General features: G+C 37.9%; 1 protein-coding gene across 1 annotated transcript in view; it reads left to right on the top strand.

Annotated features, from left to right (window-relative positions):
• pappaa (pregnancy-associated plasma protein A, pappalysin 1a) overlaps positions 1-26,783 on the top strand; it is a gene marked incomplete at both ends in the record, with an annotated part of 99,496 nt that overhangs the window by 57,894 nt on the left and 14,819 nt on the right. The window contains 9 exons of the mRNA XM_079257267.1: positions 7,062-7,172; positions 8,447-8,582; positions 8,903-9,116; positions 12,095-12,269; positions 20,734-20,917; positions 21,843-22,044; positions 22,120-22,324; positions 24,266-24,413; positions 24,745-24,860. Coding sequence (XP_079113393.1) covers positions 7,062-7,172; positions 8,447-8,582; positions 8,903-9,116; positions 12,095-12,269; positions 20,734-20,917; positions 21,843-22,044; positions 22,120-22,324; positions 24,266-24,413; positions 24,745-24,860 — 1,491 coding nt within the window. The remainder of the gene's footprint in view (positions 1-7,061; positions 7,173-8,446; positions 8,583-8,902; positions 9,117-12,094; positions 12,270-20,733; positions 20,918-21,842; positions 22,045-22,119; positions 22,325-24,265; positions 24,414-24,744; positions 24,861-26,783) is intronic.

Genomic DNA, 26,783 nt, shown 5'->3' with positions numbered 1-26,783 from the left:
CAGTTATTATTGTGGGCCTGCAATGTGGAAACCTCATCGAAGCTCATGTATTTCTTCATGGCACTAACACCCCCAACCCCCCCTGCCCATATCTGTTAATATGCTGGGTTTTCGCACTGTTTTATTGAACACAAGAGGCCACTGACTGAAGGACATTTAAATGATCTGCAGACCAATCGGTTTTTAACTTTGCTGGCAGTGTACACTCAACAAACCCTACTTGAGGACCACTCATTTCTGTTCTGATGGGCAAACAGCATAACTGCACCCACTTACTAACCTTTGCAGCTCCATTCTTAGCAGGCCATGCAAGTTGCCTGTCATTAGCCTCAGACCAATGAGACGGTGAGCTTCAGTAGGTATGGGTGGGTCTGAGTGACAGGACATTACCTCACACACCAGGCGCTCACCAGCATTCCAGTAAACCATGGGATGGTGCTTGGAAACTCATACTAGTTTCTCTCTGTTTCTCTTTCTCTCCTGCTTGCCACAAATGCCTCACAGATGCTCATTCCTGCTTACCAAGCTCAAGCCTTAGATTTGTATACATGCCTGAAACAAAGAAAGAAGGAGAAATGGAAAAGACAAACACCTTTTTAAAAGTAATAAGAGCTGCTATGACTGGTTAAGTAGTTTTACTAAATTGTCCCTTTAATTTGCATGTGTCCAAAATTTCCACAAATGCAGAAAAAACAAACTATGTCAGTGCTCATCTTCACAGTTATACGACAGATTCAGGAGAAAACAATACGCTTTGAAGCGCTCAGCAGGTGTTCTTGTACCCTGCTGTGCTTGACTCAAAATGGATCAACTGTTTAGTTGAAGTGAGTCAGCTGTCACTGACAAAGAAAAGTCCTCTTACCACACAGAATTCACTATTTATCAGCTTTGCTTTTTTTTTTTATTTATTAAATATTTCTTTTTTTGTCACTTCTATTTCTCTCTGAGTGTTGACACAATACATTCATAGTGTTTAAGACAGCATAAAAGTCTTGGGAAAACTGCAAATGAGTCATTAACCATTTAGAGAAATAATTTCTCACCGTCTCCATGTTGTGCTTTTTATAATCCAAACTAGCGGGAAATGAGTGTGGAGAAAATTATGAGATGAGAAAAGAACTTCCCCCAAATTTGTGAGTAGTTCACTTGTTTCAGAAGATATATAAAGGACCTGTGCAGGGCCTCCTAAGTGTCTAACACTCTTTCAAGAACATATGGCCTATGTTTGTGGGTGTGTTGTTGAGATTTATTGATTTGCATCCAAGATGGGACATTTTGAAAACCTAGAGGTGTCATCATTGGTATTCAAGCCAAAGTGGGAGCAGCATGTGCACAACACGTGTATTAGAGTTCATATTATAGTTTTGTACCTGTTTGTATTTGGAGAAGTGCACCTTGGCACCGAGAGGAAAGGCTGTTGTTGAGTTACATTATGCTATTAGAGCTATTATTATTGTCATTACTCTGCTTTCGCTAACAGCTCCCCTCTGCGTTTCCTTCTTTTCAAGTTTATGTTTTGCTTTATGTTCTTGGTGAATGGTTTTACAGTACCGACATAACTTTGGGGTAGTGAGTCTGACAGTTGAACTCTCGCTTTCTCTATATCCCATTTGGTTTCCCCTAGGCTTAAGACATTTAGCTCCCCTTTTATCTGAAGTGGTGATTTACAAACACCAGTTTGTGTCTACAGACCCGGGGTTGGCTGTTGCCAGTTTGACTAGCCAGCTGGTAAATATTAAGACCATGTGTGTTACTATGTGTGTGCGGGTGGGTTTGTGTGTGTTTTGGACTTAGGGTGCTGAACTCATCCTCAGTGTTGCTGTGATTGTTTTTCAAGGAACAGTTTGATTCCTTGCAACAAGCATATCTGCATCTAACTTTTGCAAGTGAAATCAACTGCCTTTCATATGAACAATAAGCTTTTAATAAAAATGTTTTGAAAGAAAATTAACCCGGAAGATACTGTTTTCCATTGACATAATTCAACTGAGGTAGGATAAAAATCAACAAAGGACACATTTAAAAGCAACAGAGGGTAAAGTAGCTCAAATATAAAACATTTATTGGAGAGTTTTTACTTTGAAATTTCTGCTCTCTTATACAATAGAAACTTTGAATTTTAGTTGTTTATATGTGCTATACTTCCTAAAACTAGGTCTTCGTTGAAGTAAAAAAAAAAAAAAAAAAAAAAAAAAAAATTCTATTGATAATTATTATGATATGTTGTGAATTTGCCAATTCTGTTTAAAATGATCAGGTTATGTAACTCAGACTCATGAAGTGAGTGCTATGAATGCTTTTAGATCAACTAGAAAAAAATTATACTTCACAGTTTCTTTCAATAGAACTGGAAGGCAATGTGTTGCCATCCAGGACAAGTACATATCTGCATCCTGACTCACTGAGGTTTTAAGAGCCAAAAATTATTACTTCAGTTTTGCCAAGGTTAGATATTATTAATAACAGCTTATCCAGTCCTCACTGTGTCCAAGATGATACTGCAACTTTAGTTACTGAGTATTTTCCTCATCTTTCTTATATAAATAGAGATGGGTGTCATCAGCATAAAACGTTTCCCAATGATATTCCCTAAAGAAAGCATATTAAGACAGAACACACCTGTTCCCAATCTGGAAGCCTGTAGAAATCATGACTAGTTCTGTGGTGAAGGAAACGTCATTTACTGCTTGACTCAGATAAAAATGACTCAAATTAGTCTAAAGCAGTTCCCTTAAACCCAATGTTATGTACCCGTTTTGTTCAATTCCCAGCACAGTGACAAGGAGGTCATTTGTGCTCTAAATCCTGTCTGAAGACACTTTACTGCAAAATTCAGTCAGTTATTTTAAGACAACCTTCTTGGGGATTTTAGAGATAAAAGGAAGGTTAGTTTGTAATACGCTTAGACATCAGGATCAATGCTTTAATTACAACTAATTGAAGCCTGTGGTACATGGTAAGTTAAACAAATACACAGCCAGATAAGCAAATAGAGTTTGACAGTGTGGAAGTGAAGTATTCATGCTTGGTTGAGTATTTGATGGGTGTGTTGCCTGCCCCCCTCCACTTTCAATGACTGCATCAAATCAATAGCAAATTTATTTAGATTACTGGGATTCTAGCCATAGTTGAAAGGAAGTGTAATGAGACGTGGGTCACACGTGAATTACCTCCCCGTGGTGTGAGGCTTTGTGAGAAGGGGGATGTTTGCTCCAGGCCAGGAAAGGATATGAAGAGGAGGGGTGCTAAGGAAATCTTGCAAGTGCCACCTGTAATTACACAAAGCAATCACATCTTTAGACCTGGAAAGGTTTTTGTCTTTTGCTTTCTCAGTGAAAAGTGAGCTTGAAAAACGGGTTATAAGGAAATTACAATTCCTTATATTAACTAATAAATTCTTATGGCCTAGGAGGCAATGCATTGCTTTGTATGCAGGGATCAAAGTAAATTACAATAATCCTGGAAAACAAAGTTAGATTCAGAAAAACCATGCACTTTCCAGAAGTTTTTGTTGTCTTTTTTAAAAAATTTTTTTATTGTCTTACTTTTTACTTTTAACAAAGTGATGTGTTTTCTGGTAACTGTTTTGGAAACTTTGCTTTCATAAAACCTGGAGGGATAAACTGAATGTTGATCTAGACAATGCCTCCCAAATGACACCAAAAATCTCACAGCAGCTTTTCTAAGGCGGTTAAGCTACCTGCATTTCTCATTTCTGCCACTTCAGCTTTGAGCAGAAAGGTCACATCAACAGATTCAGGGGACAGATATATGGACATATAGCTGGTCTGGGCATTTTTCCACGGTGGCAGGATCTTACAGTAGCATCTCTAGCAAAACTCTCAGGTTACTGGTGTCTCATTTCACTAGCTCAGGGGAACAGGCGAAACTCACCGTCCTTGGGTGTGCGCCCTCTCTCTCTTCTATCTGTGTGTATTGCTCATTGTGCTTTTACTGTCTATTTTAAATGTATATATATATATATATATATATATATATATATATATATATATATATATATATATATATATATATTCTCTGCTTCTTTTCCTCATTATCACTTGTAATGAATTGTGACATCTTCACATTCCTGTTTTCTCCACATACCTCCTTTCTCTGTTTCACACCACAGTTTTCCAAACAGAGTTTGCAATTCTAATGAGTTAACACAAATCCCACAGGATGTTCCTGGATTTTCTCCTTGTTACCAAAGACACACTAATGAGGTGATTTTGGCATGATCACGTGATATCAGCTTTGAATTCATTTGATTCATTTTCCTTTTAAAGTATATCCATATGTTCTCAATTCCTCTGATAGGATGAAAAAGGTGTGCCTTCGTAGTGCTTTTTAAATCACATCATGTCTTTCTCCAAAGTATGACCAATTTTTTTTTTCCATCATCTGGACCAAACCTATAGAATATGAGCTCTGCAGTTGTTTTGACAGCCTCTATGCAAATTGTAAAAATGGTTAATAACAAGGTGGTAAGTCATATTATAAAATAGATGTGTTAATGTTTTTACCAAAACCCAAATCAGGTAGTGACAATATTTTTGTTGCGTTTACACAAAAGCAAGGCAACCAGCTGAGTGTCCATGATAGTGATCGCTGCATTGTCAAAAAATATATTTTAGTCCTATATATATGCTCATTTTAAGACCAGAGGCAAGCTTTTTTATTTTATTTTTTTAAATGCAGAAATTAACTGCATTTACACTTCTTGCAAAAAGCCACTTTTGATTGGGGCGACAATATTTTTTTTTCCACAGTACTCTTTTTTGTTTATTCACATAGTCTGAATCAACACGTTAATCAGAGAAAAGTTCAACCTGAGTTAATGACAGCACAAATAACCAAAACCAAACCTCCATGTATTTCTACTGATTCCTGATTTCTAAAGTAAATCAAATCAGACTGAGTTAAAACCTGTATTTTTCTATTTGTAAAGGAAACATCATCTTAAGAACAGCCGTGATGACTCTTTAATCCTACCCAATTATTCTTTATTACCTGTAACTTACTGTTTATTTATGGTTACCTATTTTTAACCAAATTGCTTTTAATTCTTCCACTTAACCGTGCGATTTAGGTGCATACACCCTTTGCGATTACAGACTGCAATCAAAATTGAAACAATTATATGGAACATAAACTGCGTCAGATGGGACTCAAACGCTCCTTCAAGAGAAGGATGTAGCAACTACCACTGTGATACCCTCCAATCCCCTGCAGCAGAATTTCTTTTCTTTTAAAAATGTTAAAAACACCTATTTAATGACAACTTGTGGGATTTAATTTAAATGTATTTGTCTATTTCTGTTTCACAGAAAGGGAAAACTTCATGAAGAGCCTTGAAATTATGCAGAAAAGACTTTAAGACTCAGCTCAGATAAATTAATATCAAGTAACCCAGTTAATACTAATGTACTGCCATTTGTAATTGTTGGTTTGGTTATAAATGACCATAGGATACATTTTGATGCCTGCTTTTCTTTGAAGCATATTAAATATTGCCTTGTTTCATCGTGAGGCGGCCATAATAACTCAATGTGCATTGTAGCTTTATAAATTATACATCTGCACACTGCATCTGTGTTTTTTGTTTAGCAAGACAAGCCCTAGTAGCCTCCCCTGGTAGAGTGACAATGTTGGTACCCATAAATTACTCATAGGTGCAATGAAGTTGTTTACTGTAAATATACGATAAAGATATTCCATAAGAGACTCTTTCTGCTTCATGCATAACATACAACTCAGTGAAAGCCTTTAAGCTTCAATATTAGATATAGTGTTTGCATTTTATCAGGAAGTACATATTAATCCAATTTCAGAGTCAAAGATTACACTAAAAGTTATATTTTAAACCGCATTGCAGCAGTAAATAATTATTTACCATTCTGGTTTCTCTCACAAAGTGAGGTACAAGATCAGGGTTAGTAGTTTCAGATTTTCTTCCAGGCTATCTCAGTTTAAACAGACCTACACAATTTACTTTTGGTTTTCATCTGAGTTGCTGCTGCTCAAGTGCAACACCCCATGGTTTCCTAATGTTGTACATTATCCTGTTGAATATAGTGTATGAGTTTGAGTCTAATTAGTATGGAGCCCTGCTGGTGATATTGGTGGAAAAATATTATTGCATGGCCGCAATATAGTGGTGCGTAGCGACAAGTTAGTAATATGTGGCCATAAGATTAATAACTTGTGGCCACAAGTTAATAAAGTGTGTGAATGGGATAATTAACCTGTGGCCAAATCTTTCTGTTGCATGACCATGACTTTTTATGCGAGATGAAATTTCAAAATAAATTTACATGCTGTCATTGGCATTAAATAGAGTTAATATGAATTTGGTTTACCTAAAATATGTATTTCCAAGGAGTAGTACAACATAAAATTGTTCAGCATATCAGGGACCTGCTCCATTAGACTGGAGCTGAGAGACTACATGGCTGCATGTGGACACATGATAACTGCATCATCAGCATAGTTTTTTTTCTTTTGTTTTACAGTCTTCGAAATCACCTCAACTGCTGTTAGTTATATCTGACAACTTGCCCAATGTCAGCAATCTAAATTTCAGATTTGACTATAATATATAAAATCAAGTTTAAACAAATTAAACAAATTCATGAAGTACATAAAACGTAGCTTGAGTCACATATAAAAGGGGTAAAGACAAAAGATATGGAGCAGTTTTGTTGACAAGACACTGACAAACAGTCCTGAAGCTTTGCATCTGTACAAGTAGCCGTTAAACTGCTGACACATGTGGAAAAGCACGGATCACAACATTGTCAAAGTACCAGACTGCAACCCCATTGAAGTTTTTCCATGGAATCATGAATATTGTCTCATCAACCTTCTATGGTCTACATTTTGCTCAGGTTTACTGCAATGACATACAATATGAGAGAGGAAGAATACTTTCTAAGAAACACCATCCAGATTAAATTAAACCATTTTACATAAGTAAAACAAAAAAATCCAATATAAGAGACCTTATGAAGGTGTGGCGATGCATAAAAAAACGTTCTTTGTCTGTCATATTTTTCTAGACATGTCAATCCAAGATCTTTGATTTATCTGATGGAGTATCCCAGTATGCCTGGTTCCCCTGTCGTGAGGCTGATCGGTCACAGTGGGGATATTCTACCTACTGGCTGAGGGTAAGTCCAGCATCCATCAAACATAGCTGAGATTGTACTTACGGAAAAAAAAAAGGTGCCTTTTGGGACGAGTGTTGTTATTATGGTTAAATTTAACAAACTGTGTTGTTTTCTTATACTAGGTAAGGTTTTGTTAATGTTCAGGCAGTTTGGTTTTACCTTAAAAAGAAGCGCTTGTTTTTAATATTTTTACTTTCTTTAAAAAACTGGAAAACCTGGGCGGGTTTTATCAGTTTTTATTTCTCTCCACATAATTGGAAAACAGAGAGTTTGTTATCTGAGACTTAAGTTGGTTTTTGTCAAACAAAAGTAGGTTTTTTTCTTCCTGTTTTAAATTTTCATATCAAAGGAAAAAACTGTACTGCCAAAATGAACATCCTTTTAAAGGCACAATAATAAAAATAAAACACAACAATTGGTTTATTTAAAGATTCACTCCAGAGAACATCAAGTTTTTAACTTTGGTGATATCTTAGAAGATGCATCATGAACTAAATAAGTTCTCAACAGCTGTGTTTGAGTGTTAAGATGAGCACAAGCGGCACAAAAACATCATTTTTCCCCATAATGTATCAACAAGATGCATCGTTTCAAGGCTTCTCATTCATTACCTGTGCAAGCAGCTGTGCTATTATTTCTCCGAGCTCTGCACTGCACTAAACGTGTGGTTGAAGCCTACTTTCTGTCAACAAAGAAAATATGAGGACTTACTGTCTGTGGAAATTTCCAAAAATGTTTAAATCAACCTTTTTGATTTAAGTTGAGCATAGATTCATCAACTGCCAGGCTTCATTTCCCCTGTTAAAATGATACAAAAGACTCTTTACATAAATCCTTTAATTAGCATTGGAAAAGATTAATCTGGAACAATCCAGAATTAAAAGTGGTCCTTTATTCAAGTCTACTTTCAGGGAAGCCACTTTCAGTCCATCTTTTATGACATGTTTTCAAACAGACAGTGCTGAGAAATGGTTTGACTTCTCGATTCCAAAAAATTTCCCACGTACATTTGTAACAACTGGCAATAGTACAGAACTTATCTCATCTTATTGATATAATTTCCTCAATATGTACTATTATTAAACCAAAGTTCTCGACTATACATTGTCAATGTTATGTTCCAGAGGTCAATAAACCATAATATAGATCTGAAAAATCCAAGCAGTTCAACTGATCATGTAAAACTAGGACACTATAACTGATGTTTGGAGGCAGCTGAGAGAGAAAATCAGCATAATTGCAACTTTTTCCATTTTTTTTTTTTTCCTGTTAAGGCCCACTTTTCTCATCCCATGGTGGCAGCAGCAGTAATCGTTCACCTGGCTGCTGATGGGACAGCCTTCCTTGATGCAACACAGTGCAATATAACGGTTCAGTTGGTGGACACCAAAGAGGGTATCCATAGTCTTGGTGAGTAATGTCTTATGTACTTTCAAACTTCAGCCCACTTCCTTCACTTTTGGTGTCAGACTGCGAAATATGACCTAGTGGAAAGTTAAACTCTTACATAATACAGAATGAAGCACCTCTTAGTGTGTGTCACTCACATCTTGCCAATGTCTTAATTAGAACTGCTTCAACACCAGCATGCTAGTTAGTCATCACTTCCAACTCTTTTTCTATCCCTAGTTCACTTCAGCGATGGATTAAACCTGCTTCTGTCTCCTGCTTTAGTCTCAGCTCCTTTGTTTTGTCTTTGGCTCTTGGGGCCCCTAATATCTTCTCCGCAGGTGAGTGGCGTCTGAGCTGCCGCACTAACCCTTTGGTGATCCCCGTGAGCCACGACCTGTCAGTGGCCTTTTACCACACCAAGGCTATCCTGGTCATGTTTTCCTCTCGCCTTGTGGCCATCTCTGGTGTAGGCCTGCGATCCTTTCAGTCTTTCGACCCCATCACGATAAGCGGTTGCCAGAGTAATGAGATCTACAACCCCACTGGACAGAGGTGAGGCTGAAAACAAGGAAAATCAGAACACTGTTGCTGATGATGCTGTAAAACTATGCATAGCATCAACCACTGATCATTCCATTGTTTATTTATATGGATTTCAGGATCATACGAGGAACAAATTGAAATTGATTCACAAATAGAAAATTCAATTAATGAAACAACCAAAGCATCTCTATTTAACTGTTTATTCATGGAGGCCTTAAATTCAACATATACTGTCAGTAAAACATAAGAGCCATCATATTTCTCTTCCAAATTGCCGAGTAGACTAAATCTAACCATTGCCATGTATTCGTGTAATATGGAGTGTTAATTAATGATGCCATATAGCTTTTCAATGATCCCAACACTCCAGCTATAACTGTGAAGCAATGGAGGTAACAAGCAAAATGTCAAAGGAAATTTACAGTTATTCTGAACCTGTTGCTCTGCTCCACATATTTCCAACAACAGACCTGGTGCTCTGCCTCGAGCCGTAAATCTTGTTTACAGCCATGATTTTAGTTTGGCCAAAGTGCAAACTGCATGAAAATAACTTTTCTTTGAAAAATCCAACCAAATAAATGCATTTCTCCTCCTGCTTGTGGGCTCTGGCTGGTTAGTTAAATAAATGTCTTGTCAATCAGACATCAAAGGTGATGCCTTGTGCGAAGCAGTGTTTCCTATCTGAACATTTTACTGTGTGTTACACAATGATTCATAACAGATGGGAGCAGAGTCTGTAGGAAATGAGGAAAATGAAGCTGGTTACCTTTCTGTTAAAAGCCATAAACTGTTACCAAAGTCAAGAATTGCAGACAAAACCATTCAACCATTTATTTATCATTTGTCTTTTGTCATCAGTTGATCATTTTCTGCTTTTGATTTTAGCTGCTCAAATGGAGATAAGTTTTTCTCTTCAAACCATATTTAAACCAGACCTCACACGATCATACACAGAGTCCAAATTTACCAATTTACACACCTCAGTCATGCATGGGAGGCTTCATAGGGATGATGCACCCACTACTCTCCACAAGTAAACTTCATTATGCACAAAAAAAGGATGGCCCGTGGTTGGAGAGATAGAGGTGTTTGTGGCTTTTGTTGGATGCCAGTGAGGCATCCAACAGCACCTAAATAGATTAAAAGTGCTGGCTATCCGTATCGGCCAGGAAACTGATTTTTACTGCACACTCATACAAAGATGCTTTCTCAAAGCATTCTTGCTGACTTTTCTTTCTTTCAAAGTCTCTCCACTTCATCTAATTTCCAAAGAATTTTTGGAAACCATTCCGCGTATATGATGGCGACCGCATGCCAGTTTATCTTAAGAATGAACGATGTTCAGAAGTATTGCTGTCTGTTGTTGTATCACACCCTGACAACATTGGTGTGGTAGTGAATCCACATGCGGTCTCCTCATGTCTTTATGTATGTCATTGATTTGTTTCTTTTACTCAATCAACTCCAATCCATCATGTGCCTTTTTAGTCCACTTTCCAAATGACTACGCTCTCAATTTTAGTTCATTCTATCCACACGTCTTGGTTATTCCCATCTGCTTCCCATGCTTTTCCACATCTCCCCTTCAATACAACCTTTTATCCCCTGCTGTCTTCTCATCCCTTCCTTTCACGTCATCCTCCTTTCCCCTAAACTGCAATCCCCTACTCCTTAATACTCCCCTTTTTGTGCCTCCAGCTTCCACCATACTCCTGGGCTGGGAAGCAGATTTCCCGTAATGCTTATGCCTCCACTAAACACCACATCCCTTTTTCCCTGTGTTGTTAACAACAGGATCTATTAACATGACTCAGTTTTATGTTCCACGTTTGTCTGCGAGCATGTGCACATGTATGTTTTCCTCATTTACAGCTTTACTTTTATATCACTAATAATTTTTTTCTGCTTTAAGTGCAATTTATTCACATTCCTTGTGAGTTTATAGGAGATAAGAATGCTTTTGCTCTGTTCTCTTTTTCTGTTTAATTCTCCTTTATGTAGTGTGTTCTGTTGCTCTGTATGCTGTATTCTCATTTGTAAGCGAGGAGGATAGTTTTCCAGGTAGTTAATTGTAATTTATGTCATAAATTCCAGAGTGACTAGCAGGAAACCACAAAGAGATTCTGTTCAAAGCCAAAGTGTCCACAGTGGAGGCTTCTAGGCTTCACTAGTTTGTCCTCAAAGAGGGACTGCTGCTCCTATGCTTTTAAAAACAGCCTTCACCTGTTCTGATTTGTGGTCAGGTTAAGGATGCAAGGGGAAAGAAACAAATTAGGGGCATAGTATGGGTACAAGGATAGTTTGCATCATTATTTATCCTGGAGAAAAAGGCAAAGAAAGTGAAGTATAAAAACAAATGGATGACAAGACAAAATACCACTCTTGCAGGAGTGAGTTTAACAATGTTTCTCCAGACATGTATTTTCTTACATTCTCTCTCTCTCTGTGTGCCCCCCAATACCTTTCCCCACTTCCTCTCTTTCTGCCTCTTTCTCCCTCGGCTTCATAAGGGAACCCTATACTATAGAATGTGGGCTGTTGTAAAAAGGTGCCTTGGGCATCCAAGCATTCCAAGAGCATTAAATGCCTTCTCCATCAGGCTACTAACATAGACCTGTGGCCAAACTCTGTCATTGTAGCCTGCACATAATCTACCCTGCTGCTCTTGATTCACAAACTATGTGTATACAGACTCTCCTTTTGTGCACATATGGCAGTCTTTCCTCCATGTGGTTAATTGATTTGATATGTCAAGCAGTCATTGATGGATGGATGTGGTTGACTCAATGCATAGTTTGTCTGTTTGTGGGAAAAAAAAAAGTGTGACTGTTTAAGTCTGCAGTGTTGTTTTATTTACAAAATTGATGTCGGTTGACTTAAAACATGGTTGTAAGGTTGTGTTGTTTTGTTTTTCTCTCTTCCCTTCTACTCTTGCTTTCTTTTACTCACCCCACCACCTGCCCACACATGCACACAATCTCTCATAGTTGTGTACACTATTCGTGCGAAGCCATTGACTGCCAGAAACCCCTAATCCGCAATGCAGAGCTGAAGTGCAGTAGCCCTGGCCGCCACTTCTACAACGGAGACCGCTGCACCATCTCCTGCAACTCTGGATATGTCCTGCAAGTCAACCAGGATGATGACATTGTCAAAAGCCAGGTGAAAACACACACACACCAACACACATGCAGTTCAGTGCACAAAGAGGCTAAAAGATGCATAAATGCACACATGCAAGCACTTGAATGCGAAAGTATTTCTGCAACAGATGGAGCATGCATGCAAACATGAATTTGTGAATGCACACACGAACATGCACTGATACTAATTTAAGCATAGAAATGCCCACAAAGCAAAGGTGCATACGAGCCTCGTCTCACTCTGCTCTCCATCCCTGCATCTGTTTTGTCACCTGCAAAAACTAGGCTTGGCATGACTTGCCTCCAGGGAGAATGACATAAGCACCCAGGTAGATCAGTGCTGCACTGAGAAGCTGCGCCTCTTGCAAGCTCGCCACGCATTTACAAACACTGGACACATGCGAGTGTGCACAGACGCCCATGCACACTCGTTTCTCCACAAGCACAGACAAAAAAAGTATTTAGTCTCTTGCTGAGCATGCTGCACCATCACCTCAAACAGTCACTTTGTATTGCTACTCCACTGGGACGATGACATCATAGCGTAGTGTCTGCTCCTTCTCTCTCACTCCATCCTCACAGAGACTTCTCACAAAGCAAAGTCTCTGTTAAAGAGCAGAGATTTGCTACCACAAAATGGCCCATATTAAATGCCTCCACATAGATGCAAAACACAAACAACTAAACGCAGATGGAAACAGAGTTTACACAAAGGTATGTGAGCATCACATGTACACAAACAAAGAGGCTAGTTGACACCGCATTGTAAACCTTTTGGATTAAAGCCAAGCTGCTGTAAAAACCATATAAACATTTATCCTTCTCCAAGGCTTTGTAAAGGTGTCTGCAGAAAATCTATTAGTACACTCTTAGAGAAATAGTGCATTTACAAAAACAAGCCCCCACCCCCTAATATAAAATGATATATCTTTACTGTATGATAGCAGATGTTGTGTGAGGGTGTAAAGTAAGGGAAAAGATATCAGGAAGAGTCAGGGAAAAACAAGGGAACGGTATAGTGGGATTGGACTATTTGCATTTCATACTTTGCTATGCTTCTTTTTTTAAAAGAAATTTATTTCATCAATGAGTTCTGCTATTGGTCACATAATCAGTGCTGAGACCCCAGTTTCTACAACAACAAGCTGATTTCAAAGACATTAATAGTCCAACATGTTATCTTTAGGTATACTCAAAGTAGATCTTCTATGAGTCTGCACAATTTCAAATAGCATCCGATTTGAATTGACATGCGGCTATTCATCAACGTCAGATCATTTCATCATAGATTATGCTTTTCATAAAAGGGAGACGCAGGAAAGTTCGCATAAAACAGGAGCAAAGGAAGATGGGAAAGAGTGGAAAAGGAAGTAAAGCTAAGCCAAATACTTTTTTTGTTTTTACTTCAAGTATTTGCCACAGATGATGCCTGACGGTTGAAACGTATTTAGAGGATTTATTATCTATGAATAACTTTTTGTATCCATTCACTGAACCAGAGAGCATGTGGTCAGTCTCGTTAGTATAGATTAGCATGCTGCAGTTGGTCAACATGATTAGTGTTATGAAGAACAACGTACAGATCAAGGGCATGAACATTTCTGATGGTGTGGTGGTGAGTACTGCGGACTCACAGGAAGAAGGTCGATGGTTTGAGTCTCGGCTGGGGGGAGGTTCAAACAGTGGCCTTTCTGCGTATGCAGGGGTTCTCTCCGGGTACTCCAGCTTCCTCACACCCATAACACATTTATGTTAGGTTAACTGCTCTGGTTAATTGATCACTTATCACAAATAAGTTGCTTTGGATAAAAGCATCTGTCAAATGACTTCATAATATATTATATAGGCTCTTGATTACATTTCCTTTGTGGCAAAGCAGGTATTTGAAGACATTTCACGCTGGTAAACAGTAAGAACAAGTCTTGATAAAGTTGATTTTTGTTCCATATTGAGAGGCTTTGAAAAAAACATTTGATTGCCAACATGAAAGAAATGACATACATCTTGGATTTTTACCTTTTAGTCCAAAAGAGGAAAGAATGTCTTCAAATCTTTCACGATGACAAGAAAAAGAGCTCAGAAAGCTTTTTAACAACCTGCGGTTGTGATTATGCAACTTTTCAACTGCCAATTGTAACAAATTCTACTTGTTATACACTACCAGTCAAAATTTTGTACACACTTTCCTCTTTGTGTGCCCAAACCTTTGACTATTAGTGTAAATATGTATATATATAAAAAAAAAAAAAAAAACAGGAAAAAAAACAGCCGTGTTTCTTCAATGGATCCATTAAAAGGAAAATTCCGTTAAAATCAGTTCAGCTTTCTTAAAGTTACATCAAAAGTCATCAAATGGCACTTTTAAAGCTAAAGTCCAATGCATTCCATCATCAGTGCGATTTAACATAAGAGCCTACTATCCACATTAGTAAACATGTTGATTACAAAAAAATCACCAAATTGTTTTAAGTTTATCTCTCCTTCAGGTTGGTGGTTAATGGGTGAAGGGAAGTTTGCATGAACTAAATCATAAACAAGAATATTAATTTTCATATTTTTTTTTAAAAACAATGGTAATCAGATAGTTTCGAAGATCATAAAGAAAATGTGAACAATATTCGAAGTAGTACGAGTCATATTAGTCGGGGTTCCCATTCAGGAAATAAGCATATGCTCTTAGCCAAAAACCGGGTTAAAAAAAAAAAAAGAAAAAGATTGAGGGCAAAAATGCTTGAAAGAATTTTTCAGCTCTTTATTTTTTATTTTTCTTTCTTCAGTCCCACTAGTCCTAACAGACACAAACACACTTCCACACAAAGGTTGGAAAGTGCAGCACGGAGCACAATCTTGTTTCCTTTCATTAGCCAATTACATTCTTGTTTTGGTGATGTCAAAATGGTTCTGGGAACACCACCTTCTCAGATGTTATCTTCAGAACAAATCTTTTCCCCTCTCATGCTTGATTTGTGTATGTGTTTTTTATTGCCCTCAGTTTCCTCCTATCTGTCTTGCTCTTTGAAGTGGTAAGAGGAACACTGAGTGCTGATGCTGGTCATGTCATTTCTTTTTCACGCAGGGTTTTTCCTTTTATGTGCTGCAGGCTCAATCTTCACCCAGCCCATCTAGATTAGAATAAACCCACCAGAACACAATTCTATACCTGGCACCGACTGACAGTTCCCCTTAAAGCACTAAATAATTGTACAGCTAATAGTTCCAAGTTAAACTATTTTAAGTTTATACAATAATCAACATTATTGTTGATATAGAAAGTAGACATTATGACTCATGAAGACATGTTATTCTTTTCACTAAATTTTCTTCAAATATGCTGCTTTATAAGCTAAATACAAACTTTTTGATGTATCTTTTATTCAAATCATTTATTGGATTTCTCTCACCATTTTTCCGATAATGCAACCCATGTATCTAAATGTAACAGTTTGTACCCTTAGTATGCTGACCACAGCATAATGCAGTTTAAAATAGCTGCATTATGCTGCCAAACGCCTGAGTACAACTCAGGTGAAGAAGAGTGAAAACTGAATTGTAAGTCTAGATTTTAAATCACAAATTAAGCCCCTTATCGCTGCTGCCCCACACCATCTTGAGATGGGATTTGACAGCTTTATGTCTGGTACCATGCAGGGCTCTTACCACATGGACAAATATGTGATACGGTTTCAGTCTGCTGCTCTTCAGTGGAGAGCAATCAAACAACTGCAGCTCATATCAGTAAACTGTGTCCGCTTGTTCAAAACATGTGCAACCTAAATTTAATTTGTAGCTTTAATTTGAAAAGTTTGTGTGCTCTTCCACTACAAGAAGTACACATTTTTCATCAGCATATTCTGCGCACACACTTCTCAGAACAATAATTCTCATATTGTGTGTTTTTGCACGCAGAATGGTTTGAAATCCAGAATAAAATAAAGGGCGGGAAAAAGAAGTAAAACTTTTTTTTTTTTTTTTTTTAATAGTTCTTGGTAGTTGTCTTCTCCTTAAGCACTTAGGATTACGATGACCTGGATATCAGACAATCTGCAGGCATACTTGGAAGCACATCTGCCTCTGGTTGCTGTTAGATTCACAGTAACTTGCTACTGTTCTGAGCACTTTCTTTTCCAGAATTATGTGGGAAGTTAGCCAAATAAAACCTTTGCTTCGTAGTAAAGTATTTTGTCCCAAGAAACTGTTTTGTAAGAGTAAATGTGGACTAGACAGTTATAAATTGTACTGTGCATGTGCTTGCATTGCTGTTTTAGACTTCTAATCGTCAGTGTGTGCAACTAGTCTATCATACTTTTTCTATCAACTATGCAACATCCAAATGTAGGGAAAATCATAAAGGATGTCAGCCTCTTGTTTAATTTACTGGTTAGTCTGTTTGCCTTGATTCAGACAAAGGAGTGAAATCTTGATAAAATTGTTTCTGGAAGAGGAAGAATTAACTCAAAATAATGTTTTTTTTAAAGGAAAACAATTGATCAAAGTCACATAAAATAACTCACATACTTCACAAAGTTAACTTCACATTATCGACCATCTATTTTTGTTAATCCATCAATCTTCACTAAATGTTAATCAGGAACGTTAATCAAAACATTCTGCAAGATTATACAAGGTTATAAAATAAAATGAAATAAAATAGTTGCATGCACGGTTTAGGAGAATTTGTTTCTAATACACAGAAAATCTAACTTCAAAACAAGCAAACAAAGTTAAAATGAAAGTTTTGTACTCCAGGATCTTGATATTTTGTCATATTCTTCATGGTACATCTTCTCAAGTTCAAATTGGACAGGAAACATCTGTGGATGGTCATCTTCAATTTTCTGCACTGATTTTCTTGATCATGTCCTGGTGTCACCCAAGCATTGTGTTTGCATTATGCTTCAAGCAACTGCTGTACTGGACTTTTAGTTGGAGACCCTGTTTAAGTTCCAATCCTCTTGAGAACAGATTTCCTTCAGGTATCTGGATTTGGCTGCATTTATCATCCACTCAGATCCGGTTCTTTAGTCAGAGTCAGTATAATCGTATGTTGCAATCATGAATCCTGCCAGATTCTCCTCTCGCTCTAGAAGACATCTGAGCCTTTGTTAGAGTCATTTTTGTGTTATTGGTCAACTCCAAAGAGCCCAGTTTACAGTTTGGCCATTTAAGATATGTCCAAACTTCATGCTACCATTAAGACAGCGGCTGTAGCTCAGGAGGAAGAGCAGTCGTCCTTCAACTGGGGATCGATTCCAGGCTTCCCCTGACTAAAATGGCGAAGTGTCCTTGGGCAAGACACTGAACCCTAAACTGCCCCCCGATGTGCCTATCGGGGTATGAGTGTGTTGAATGAGTGTGTGTGTGAATGGATGAATGTGACAAGTAGTGTAAAGCGCTTTGAGCGGTCTGCATGACTAGAAAAGCGCTATAGAAGTACAAGTTTAACATTAAGACCCACGTCATCAATGTGACTGAGCTGTAGATATTGCTTTGAAGAATCCATTTCCAAGCAGAGGTCTAGCAGCATATTTGTGTGCTTTTAGTACTTGGATTGCAGTTTGAATTATGGAACACCAAATCCAAAGCATAAACAAAAATATAAACAAAAATAAATACTCAGAACTATACAATGCCGAAGTTACGTCACTTGTTTCCCCGCATTTTACTTTTTAACACATGCTGAAGTGATTGTCCAGTGGCTTTCTAGATCTTTCTGTGTGATGACATTGACACTCAATGTCTTACTAAGTTTCCCTGCTGCGTGATGTACATGTTTGAGGTCTTGCTTAATTATGGGAATCAAGTTTTACATTTAATTTGGCCACAAAGCTTTTATGGAGGTTATCGTAGACTGTTAGGCATCTTAACGATTTTACGAATTCTTAACGAATTTAAGATTTGTCCCAGTCTGTTCACATTTCTGCTTACCTCTCTGTTGCAAATTATTTGGGTTAAAAGTTAAAAATAATGGCTTGAAGTCAGAACTCTTTCCAACACAAACCCAAACATCACTGTTAGCGCGGCATTCTTATCAAACAATTTCTAACTATGGATACCAGAACCAGATTCTGGACATAGACATATGTTACCTAATCCACTTTTTCTGACAACTCTGGGATTTACATACTGGTGCTCTTTCTTATTTCTCCAATCCATTCTGCCACTCCTGAATATATCCACACTGCCAACACAACTAAAAACGATTCATGCCAAGTCGCTGCAGCTGATCGCAGTAAAGAGATTTCCAATAAATTTTCAAAAAAAACTTCCAAAAACGTGTTTTCATGGAATTGTTCTTACTTTTTCAAAACTTTGGCGACAACACAATAACATGTACAAAGTAAAGTCTGTGTATAAGTTGTGATTGAACATAAATGACTGCAGTCCATATGATGTACACATCTTGTGTGCATGCACAATCTTAAGCTTGTGCAGATTAATGTTATATGCACATTCATTTGACTACAGTTTGCACAAGCTTGTTTGAATGTGTAATTCAGTCCACACGTACATGGGTTTCACATATGTACTTTTGATACGCACATCATTTAAAGTCAGGATCAGAACACCTAATAGATGCTTTTAAATTTCTTCCAGGCAGACTTTGTTCACAACCTCCCACTTTGACTGACTCATTCAACTCTTCACCCAGCTATTTTTCAGAAGGCACTCACATGCAATACATATGGTACTTTGTAGAATATCCAAATATGAAAGGAGCTTATTTATTTTGAGGGAACTTGATACTGTTATTCAGTATCACATAATGGGATCAAGATGAAAGATTGTTATACACGGGAAGAGAGAGAAGGTTATGAAGCAATAGATATGTAATGTTAAGTGAGACCAGCTTGTGCGACCTTAAAGTTTGGTTTCTCTTTAAAAAAAAGATGTGTGTAATTAAAGTCTACCCAAACAGGCATATAATGTAATTGATGGTGAAATCACAGGTTTCCTTTTTTTTTTATTTAGTTCTGAGAAGGAAAAGTCAAAATGATTGAGCTTTAACAGCTTTGTTGTGAGATTTCTTGGCCCAGCTATTAATTTGGACATTCCTGCTGCATTACACGGTGCAATTGAATGGAAGGGGATGAAAACGGTTGAGGTTTGGATGTTACAGCGGTTCCCCATTTTGGTTTGATGCAAATATCACCCAACAAGTCAAATAATTTATAGGAACCAGAGCTATTTCTAATAAGAAAATTGAGCCAAAATTAGGACATTTATTCTGGTGGAAAAAAAAAATTGATTTATAAATGTAATGTTTTGGAAATCTCCTTATTAGGAGATATACTGTAGTTTTCAGAATTATATTCTCATCATTCTTGATACATATTGTGTGTGTTAGTGTCTCAGCACATACATAAATAATGGGGAAAGGTGTTATTTTAAAGTTTTATCATATCATGTTCGTATTTAACATAATTATAAAATGTAATCATTATATGGTGCAGAAGAGTTGAACTTCATACAGAACTGTTGCACTACCACTGCTCCACCTGACTCCTTGCCAGAGTCCATTTCTTGTGGATTTAGCATGTTCTACCTCTGTGTAGATTTCCTCTCGCTTCTCCAGTTTCCTACCACGTTCCAACAGCATGTAAGAACCAGTCACTTAGGATTCACACTGTAGGTTTGCACCCTATAGGGAAAAAACAAAAGGAAAAAGAAAAAAAAAATCCTACATTATGGTAAAAACACTATATTTGTCTGAAACAACCTGGCCAAGATGCATAAAACCTAGCAGAGGGGTAGAGCTGGGATAAAAGCTTAGATAGTCTCTCCAAATGTACCTCAGTGATCTTTAACAAATGCCCATTGATACTACTAGTGTTCCTAATATAATAACTGGAATTATTTATCTCTATTCAACTCACCTGTAGTCGTTTTGTTTATCCTCAACTATATTGCTACTTATTTTTTAACGCTCTGCGTTGTGAAAATGTAAGCTTTTCTAGAAATAAATCTGCCGTTTATGAGTCATGTCTACACAGAAACTCTGAAAGGGTAAATTATAGATGAAGGTTAAATTCACACAGCTTGTTACTCCAGTTGTGGAGGATTCATTCTGTAAGTGTGTTTGTGTGTGTGTTCAGCTCTCAGAAGTCAATCTGTTTTGGGTCAGGGCTGATTGTGCAGTTGTTGGATATCAGTTGTCTGTGTGGCATGTGTTGACCTTACAAACGTTATCAGCAGTTACTTGAGCTGCTGAGTAGCCTGCGAGGCTTACTGACACAAGTGAGCTAAGCACCATCAAGCTTTGTTAGGTTTCATGCTGATTGGAGTACTAAATTGCTGTAGTCCTTTTTTTTTTGTGTGAGGTAAACATTCATAGGATGTGTGTAGCACAATCTGTCACATCAGTGTTCAAATGAAAGCTAGTGGTAATGTCTGTTCATATTTAGCTATATCATACATCAAAATAAACCCATCCAAATGTCTCCGTCTGCCTCTAACTTTACCCCATATCTCATCTTCTTTTCCAGTCTGATACTTCGGTGATGATAACATGTGCAAATGGGAAATGGAACAAGGTGGTGTCGTGTGAGCCTGTGGACTGTGGTCTGCCAGACAAATACCATGTTCATCCTGCTCATTTCAGTTTCCCAGAAGGCACTACCTACGGCAAGAGGAGCACTTTTCAGTGCAAAGAACCTGCCCAGCTCTTAGGTGAGATGCTCAGTTACTCCTGCAGGGACAAATTTTGAAGGCTGTTCTCAGAGGCATTTATACATAATTAACAAACAAAGCCAGGCCATTTTCACATCAGCTTAATGGGTTTAAAATGATTTTTTTTCTTTTTATTCATGGAAAACAAAGAAACATGGTTTATGTGACATATTGTCCAATTCATAGACCGTATGAGAAAGATGGACGGAGCCATCAGCGGTTAAAAGTGAAGCCTATGCCAAAGAGCATAAAACTGCAGTTCCCCCTTCATCCACTAGGGGCTGGCTGCAAAACAGAGCGAAACCCCATTGACTCTCATGTTAAAAAGGCCAACTTCACAGCAGAAATAAACATGTTTACAGCCTGGTTCAAAAATCCATTTTCGGTTAATAGGTTTTTTACCTTCGTGACAACTGTGGGGGGAGTGATTTTTTTTCTAACTCGCCCGTTTAAAAGTAATTTTATCTTGAAGTTTGGCATATTTAGGGGCGTGTCCTTTTGATTGACAGGTACCAATTTCAAGTCAGAAGAACGTAGAACAACCTTGGTTTTTAGCCAGTTAACAACGTGACTTAACTGTAGCCCGCTTATCTCTGTTAGCTGGTTATTTCCTGTTATCTAGGAACCGCCCACCGAGCTTCAATTCAGCTCTTCAGAAACCTATGGGTGACATCACAGAGGCTCCGTCCATCTCTATATACAGTCTATGGTCCAATTATACATATGGTAATTGGACATTTAGGCCTTTTAAAATCTTAACCAATCCAGTTTTGAATGGCAACAAAGTGGCAAAAGAAGCTCATATGGTTAAAATGAATGTTTAATTCGGCATTGAATAATCTATAGCTATTGTTACAGGATCTTGATTTACTATCCAGCTTTACTGGAATTTTTGTATTCATTCTTTTATTCTTCATCTCTCCAGGTTCAAACAACACTCTTACCTGCTTAGAAGACGGTCTGTGGTCCTTCCCCGAAGCTCTTTGTGAGCTCCGCTGCCCGGCCCCTCCTCCTGTTCCCAATGCAGTGCTACAGACAAAGCGTTGCAATGAGACAGGTCTAAAAGTTGGCACACTCTGCAAGTACAAATGCAAGCCGGGCTACCATGTTAGCAAAACTCCCAAGAGGTGGGGAAAGACAGTTACTGATTTATTATGAAACTAAAAACTACGTGCTGACCTCATCTTCATACATTCTCCTAGGCGTGCATTCAAACGTCAGTGCACAGAGGATGGCACCTGGCTGGAGGGGGCGTGCGAGCCGGTGACTTGTGATCCTCCGCCGCCTGTCTTCCATGGTTCCTATCAATGCACTGATGGCTTCCACTTTGACAGCGTCTGCAGACTCAACTGCTCTGATCCTGCCGGTAGTACAGCTATCACCGCCACAGGAGGCTCTGCCCATACGGTGAGGCTGCTGCACGCTCCATGCAAGCAGGTCTGTCCATCTCTTTCCTCTCCTCCTGTTCTTGCTTTACTAATATTCTTTTTGTCTTGCATGCAATAAATAACATCCTTCTTTTTTTTTCTCTCTCTCCTACAATCTTTATTATTCCCTTCATGCGAATTTGCGAGTTTGATTTATCAAACAGATTGAAAGTGTATCAATTTGTATCAATGGAAACGATACTTTTGTCTAATGTCTTCCAACCCCAAGTCACAAAAAGTCAGTATGGTTTGGAAAATGCTTATAAAAATAACAAGTGATTACTACATTTTAATTAGACTTTGTCATTCCAGGCAGTAAGAACCGAATATATTTTATGTTGCCTTGTCAACTTTATTTTCCTTATGAATAAACATTTAGTTTTACATTTCAGGTCTGCAGCACATTCATAAAAAAAAGTCTGTATTTCTTTGTAACTCAGCTTTGCACAGTGCCAATTGACAACAAAACCATTTCAAGGCACTTTTACAGACAGTTTAATTCAATGCAATTTATTGTAGTCCTATTACAATGCAATAAAAATTTATTAATGCATTTCACATTAATCCAGTGGACAGGAAAAACTCCTTTTCAATTGAAAGGAAAACTCTCCAGCAGAACAAGACTCAGACAGGCTGGCCATCTGCCTCCACCAGTTGGGGGTGGAGAAGACAGGACAGAGGGGTCAACACCACAATAACTCTAAGCCAGCGATACCTGCTAAATAAGAAAAAGAAAGGCACGAGTTAATGACAAGAATAACATCTAATATTTATACATAGAGAAAAGAAGTTAGAGAATTGGAGGGAAGCATTCAAACCATTGTGGGATGTTCTCTAAACGTCTTAGCCTATAGCATCATAACTAAATGGGGGGTTTAGGGTCACCCAACTCAGTCAGGACTATCAGCCCTATCAAAAAGGGACGTTTTGACATTTGAAAATATTTAAAAGTATCTATATAACTTTCCTTTTTTTTGTTTTAATGCATAAAAAATAACATCATCTGCATTTTCCCTTAAGATATTCTAACTTCTGTCTAATACTCTATAATTTTTATCCCAAATATTTACATGAATAATTTGCTAAATGTGTTTTGCTAAATGTGTTGCAGGCCTGAATTGCATGAAAAGAAAAGAAAACTCTGCAATGAAATGAATTCCAAAGAAATCAAATATAGCTAAATATTTGATTTCTTTGTTTGTTTTTTTGCCAGTTTTTCATTCTGTTCCATTTTTTGTGGTTTGTATTTGTTCACAATGTGTTAAGCCCTTAATTGCTGAAGACGTTTTTGCAGCGAGCAACGTAACTGAAATGAAAGAGGCTAAACTTGTTACCACTTCATAACAAGATCCAACAAATATATGCGAAATAGACAAATATAAAAAAAAGATGAGGAAATTCACTCCCATCATACACTTACGTTCCAGTTCAACATTTTTCTGTCTTCATCTCTAACCACGTCCATGCGACAGCCTTTTAAAATTATTCACGCTGAAATTGAAAAATCTTCAATGAAAAACCGTTGCTTGAAGGGTTAAGTTAGCCGATGAGAACATGATACATCGCCTAAATTCTGTGAAAATGTCTGTTTTTCCATGTATGCTCTGTTATCAGAGACTCCTCTCCCTGCCGTCAGTATGCCTGTTTTTTCCCTGTCTCCCATAGCCTTACTCAATTTGACGCCATGCTAATTAGATTGCTATTGATTACCAGAATAACTCTGCTGCCACAGACTTTTGAAATGTATACACCTTTTAATCTGTTCTGCCTCTCAGGCGTTGTGGGTTGGATGCCTGATAAAATTTAGATCGTATTTCTAGATATGCAATGTGATGCCACCTCGGTGTCCTTGGCTTGGTGGTGTTTGTGTACCAATGCGTGTGCATAATTGTTTATCTGTTGATATGTGTGTTATTTTCAGGGGGCAGGGTCCAACATAATCCGCTGTAGGAAGGATGGAAACTGGACAGGGTCATTCCGTCTATGCCCACACATCAAAGGCCAGTGTTCGTTACCTCAAAACCTCCATTATAGTCTGCAGTACTCCTGCAAACGAGGACATGGCATAGGTCTGTATACATAACTTCACCTTTTACCCTTCTTCTGCTTTTCATTATACTTTTATATACTTTAACAATTCAGCTTTCTCAGGTGCAGGCATTGAAATTAATATTTTATACCATAAGTTATGTTTATTTCACACTTACTTACTGGTTCCATTGTAGGTTGCATTGTTTACATTTTTCTTTTTTTTAAAGTTAAGAAAGTTTAAAAAGCATTTCTAATTGACACTTTCATGCAAAAAGTGATGTTGGAAAGGAGAAGATGCTAAGATATCTTCAAATAGGGTTTGAGCAAACTTTCATTTGTTTGATCTCTGTCTCACATACACACACTCAGGTGAGGAGTGTGAGCTGACATGCAGAGAAGGTAACAGTGAAGTGGTGATTCTGCCTAGCAACATGACAGTGGAAAGTGTACTTCAACAGCACTGGATGATCCCGAATAAAGTCAAGGTAAGTTCATACATGTATTTGTGTCCTCCTCACAGCTCTGACAAACCCGCTTCACAAAGTTCTGTGATCCACAACTCTCCTGTAAGGAATTTCACATGTAGCGCCTACATCCTGGCTCTATTACCTACAATGCGAATATGCAGCTTGTGACTGTCCCAGTGCCATATAAATATTTGTCTTCGAAGCATGGCAACCCTTGAAGCAACCTGTAGTACTTTGACAGGAAGAATGGCGAGGCGCTGTGTTTTTCTTTGACCAGTCACAGGTCATTTTAATAATAATTTACCTTTTTTTTTTTTTTTTTTTTATAGAAAAGACCATTTAATAGCCTCTGCTCTGTTGCTAAGGTACTTTTTTCTTAAGCTGGCAAAAACAAAGGGGTCAGAGGTTATGTTAAGGACGGTCATTAAACACATTGTCTCAACCAAGCTGTTTTTCACTCATATATGGTGCCATTTGAGGTTTTATGTGAAGTTTGTCATTAGGCAGGAGCTGCGCTCAAGTAGATAGTAACTGTGTTTTATGTTAGATACTAGTTAGCTAGACACTACACACCATTTACTTCTCTAATTGTCCCCTTTCCATTTTACTTGATCAACGTCATTGCAGTATGTTCTTATTGTCAGTTTACCGTCCTTTTAACAATGTCAGAGAAAGATCTTACTAAATATCATCAAGTTATGTAACTAGAAAAGAAGAAATGAGAAACCACAGCAAAGTAAAGGAACAGTAAGTTGTTTTTCCCACAACACACTTTGTTTTTGTTTTAGAGCTACACTGAGTCATCAGTTTTTTAAGGTAGATGTTGGGAGAGAGATATGGGACGGGTCACATGGGTGCACAAATGATCTGTTCTTTATAGATTTGTGTAACAGATACTGTTTATGCCCAGTGGTCATTTGAAACTTGAAGCAGTTCTGTTGTGTAGCTTAAGACAAATTAGAGTGTGATGCGGCCTTAAAAATGAGTGTTTCAGAAGGAGAGGTGAGACTTTTAAATGTGGATCATGTTTTTTTTCTTCTTTTTTTTTTGTTTCAGTAATGCGAACTTCAATAACTCTTATGTTTCGCATTGTGTGTAACTTGTCAATTGATCTTGCGGTGATACATGTAATGCAGGCAGGCTCAATATCGTCACAACCTCCATCTCCACAGATCCAGACAAGCTACACAAAGTCTGTGCAAAATCCCAAACTCAGTAAGCATGCTGAACCCTCGCTTATAGCAACGCACTGTCAACTGTATGACATTACATTTGCAATTGCAAATGAAATAGCATCAAAGTTATCTTTTATAGAAACCATAGTAACTAGTAATTGCAAGGAATGGACACTTTCACACAAAAAAGGTGCACTAATGAGGATGCAGCACCATTTTAATGGCTCTTTTATGGCACTTTCCTGGTTGATAGAATTCAAGAGGAAATGAGAAGTTTAAATGCAAGTAAGAGTTTTAACCTGAACACACAGGAGCATGTATTTCTCGGATATTATTGAGCTCATTAAACTTTACAACAATGTTTGCCTAGAATTATTTGCACAGTGTCTAAAAGAAAGTTTATATCCCCAAATGCACCTTCCAGTTCTTCTTTGCTGAGCTGGAGGTTAGTATCGCTCATTATAATAAGTGATGTTGATTTATAGCTTTTAAACTAGTTGTATTTTGGTTCCGAGTGTGACCCATTTAGAAATCTCTCTGCTTCTTTACCTCCACCTCCACCTCCTCCTCTTCCTTTTCCTGTCTCTCTGTTGCTGATGGTTCTGTGCCCCCGGCACCACCCCCTCCTCCCCCTTTATCAGCAAAATTACCCTGTCGGGCTTGCTGCAGAATTAGTCATTTTCTATATGACATGACCTCGTCCGTGGTGGCGCTGAGATAGAGATCTATTTTTATGCTGTATGAGTGCCCCAGGGAGGCTTCAGTG

Source organism: Telmatherina bonti (assembly GCF_933228915.1).
Source record: "Telmatherina bonti genome assembly, chromosome: 17".
In the NCBI taxonomy this organism is placed as follows: domain Eukaryota; kingdom Metazoa; phylum Chordata; class Actinopteri; order Atheriniformes; family Telmatherinidae; genus Telmatherina; species Telmatherina bonti.
The sequence above is the reverse complement of the archived record's forward strand: the minus strand, read 5'-3'. Positions and strand labels throughout refer to the sequence as shown.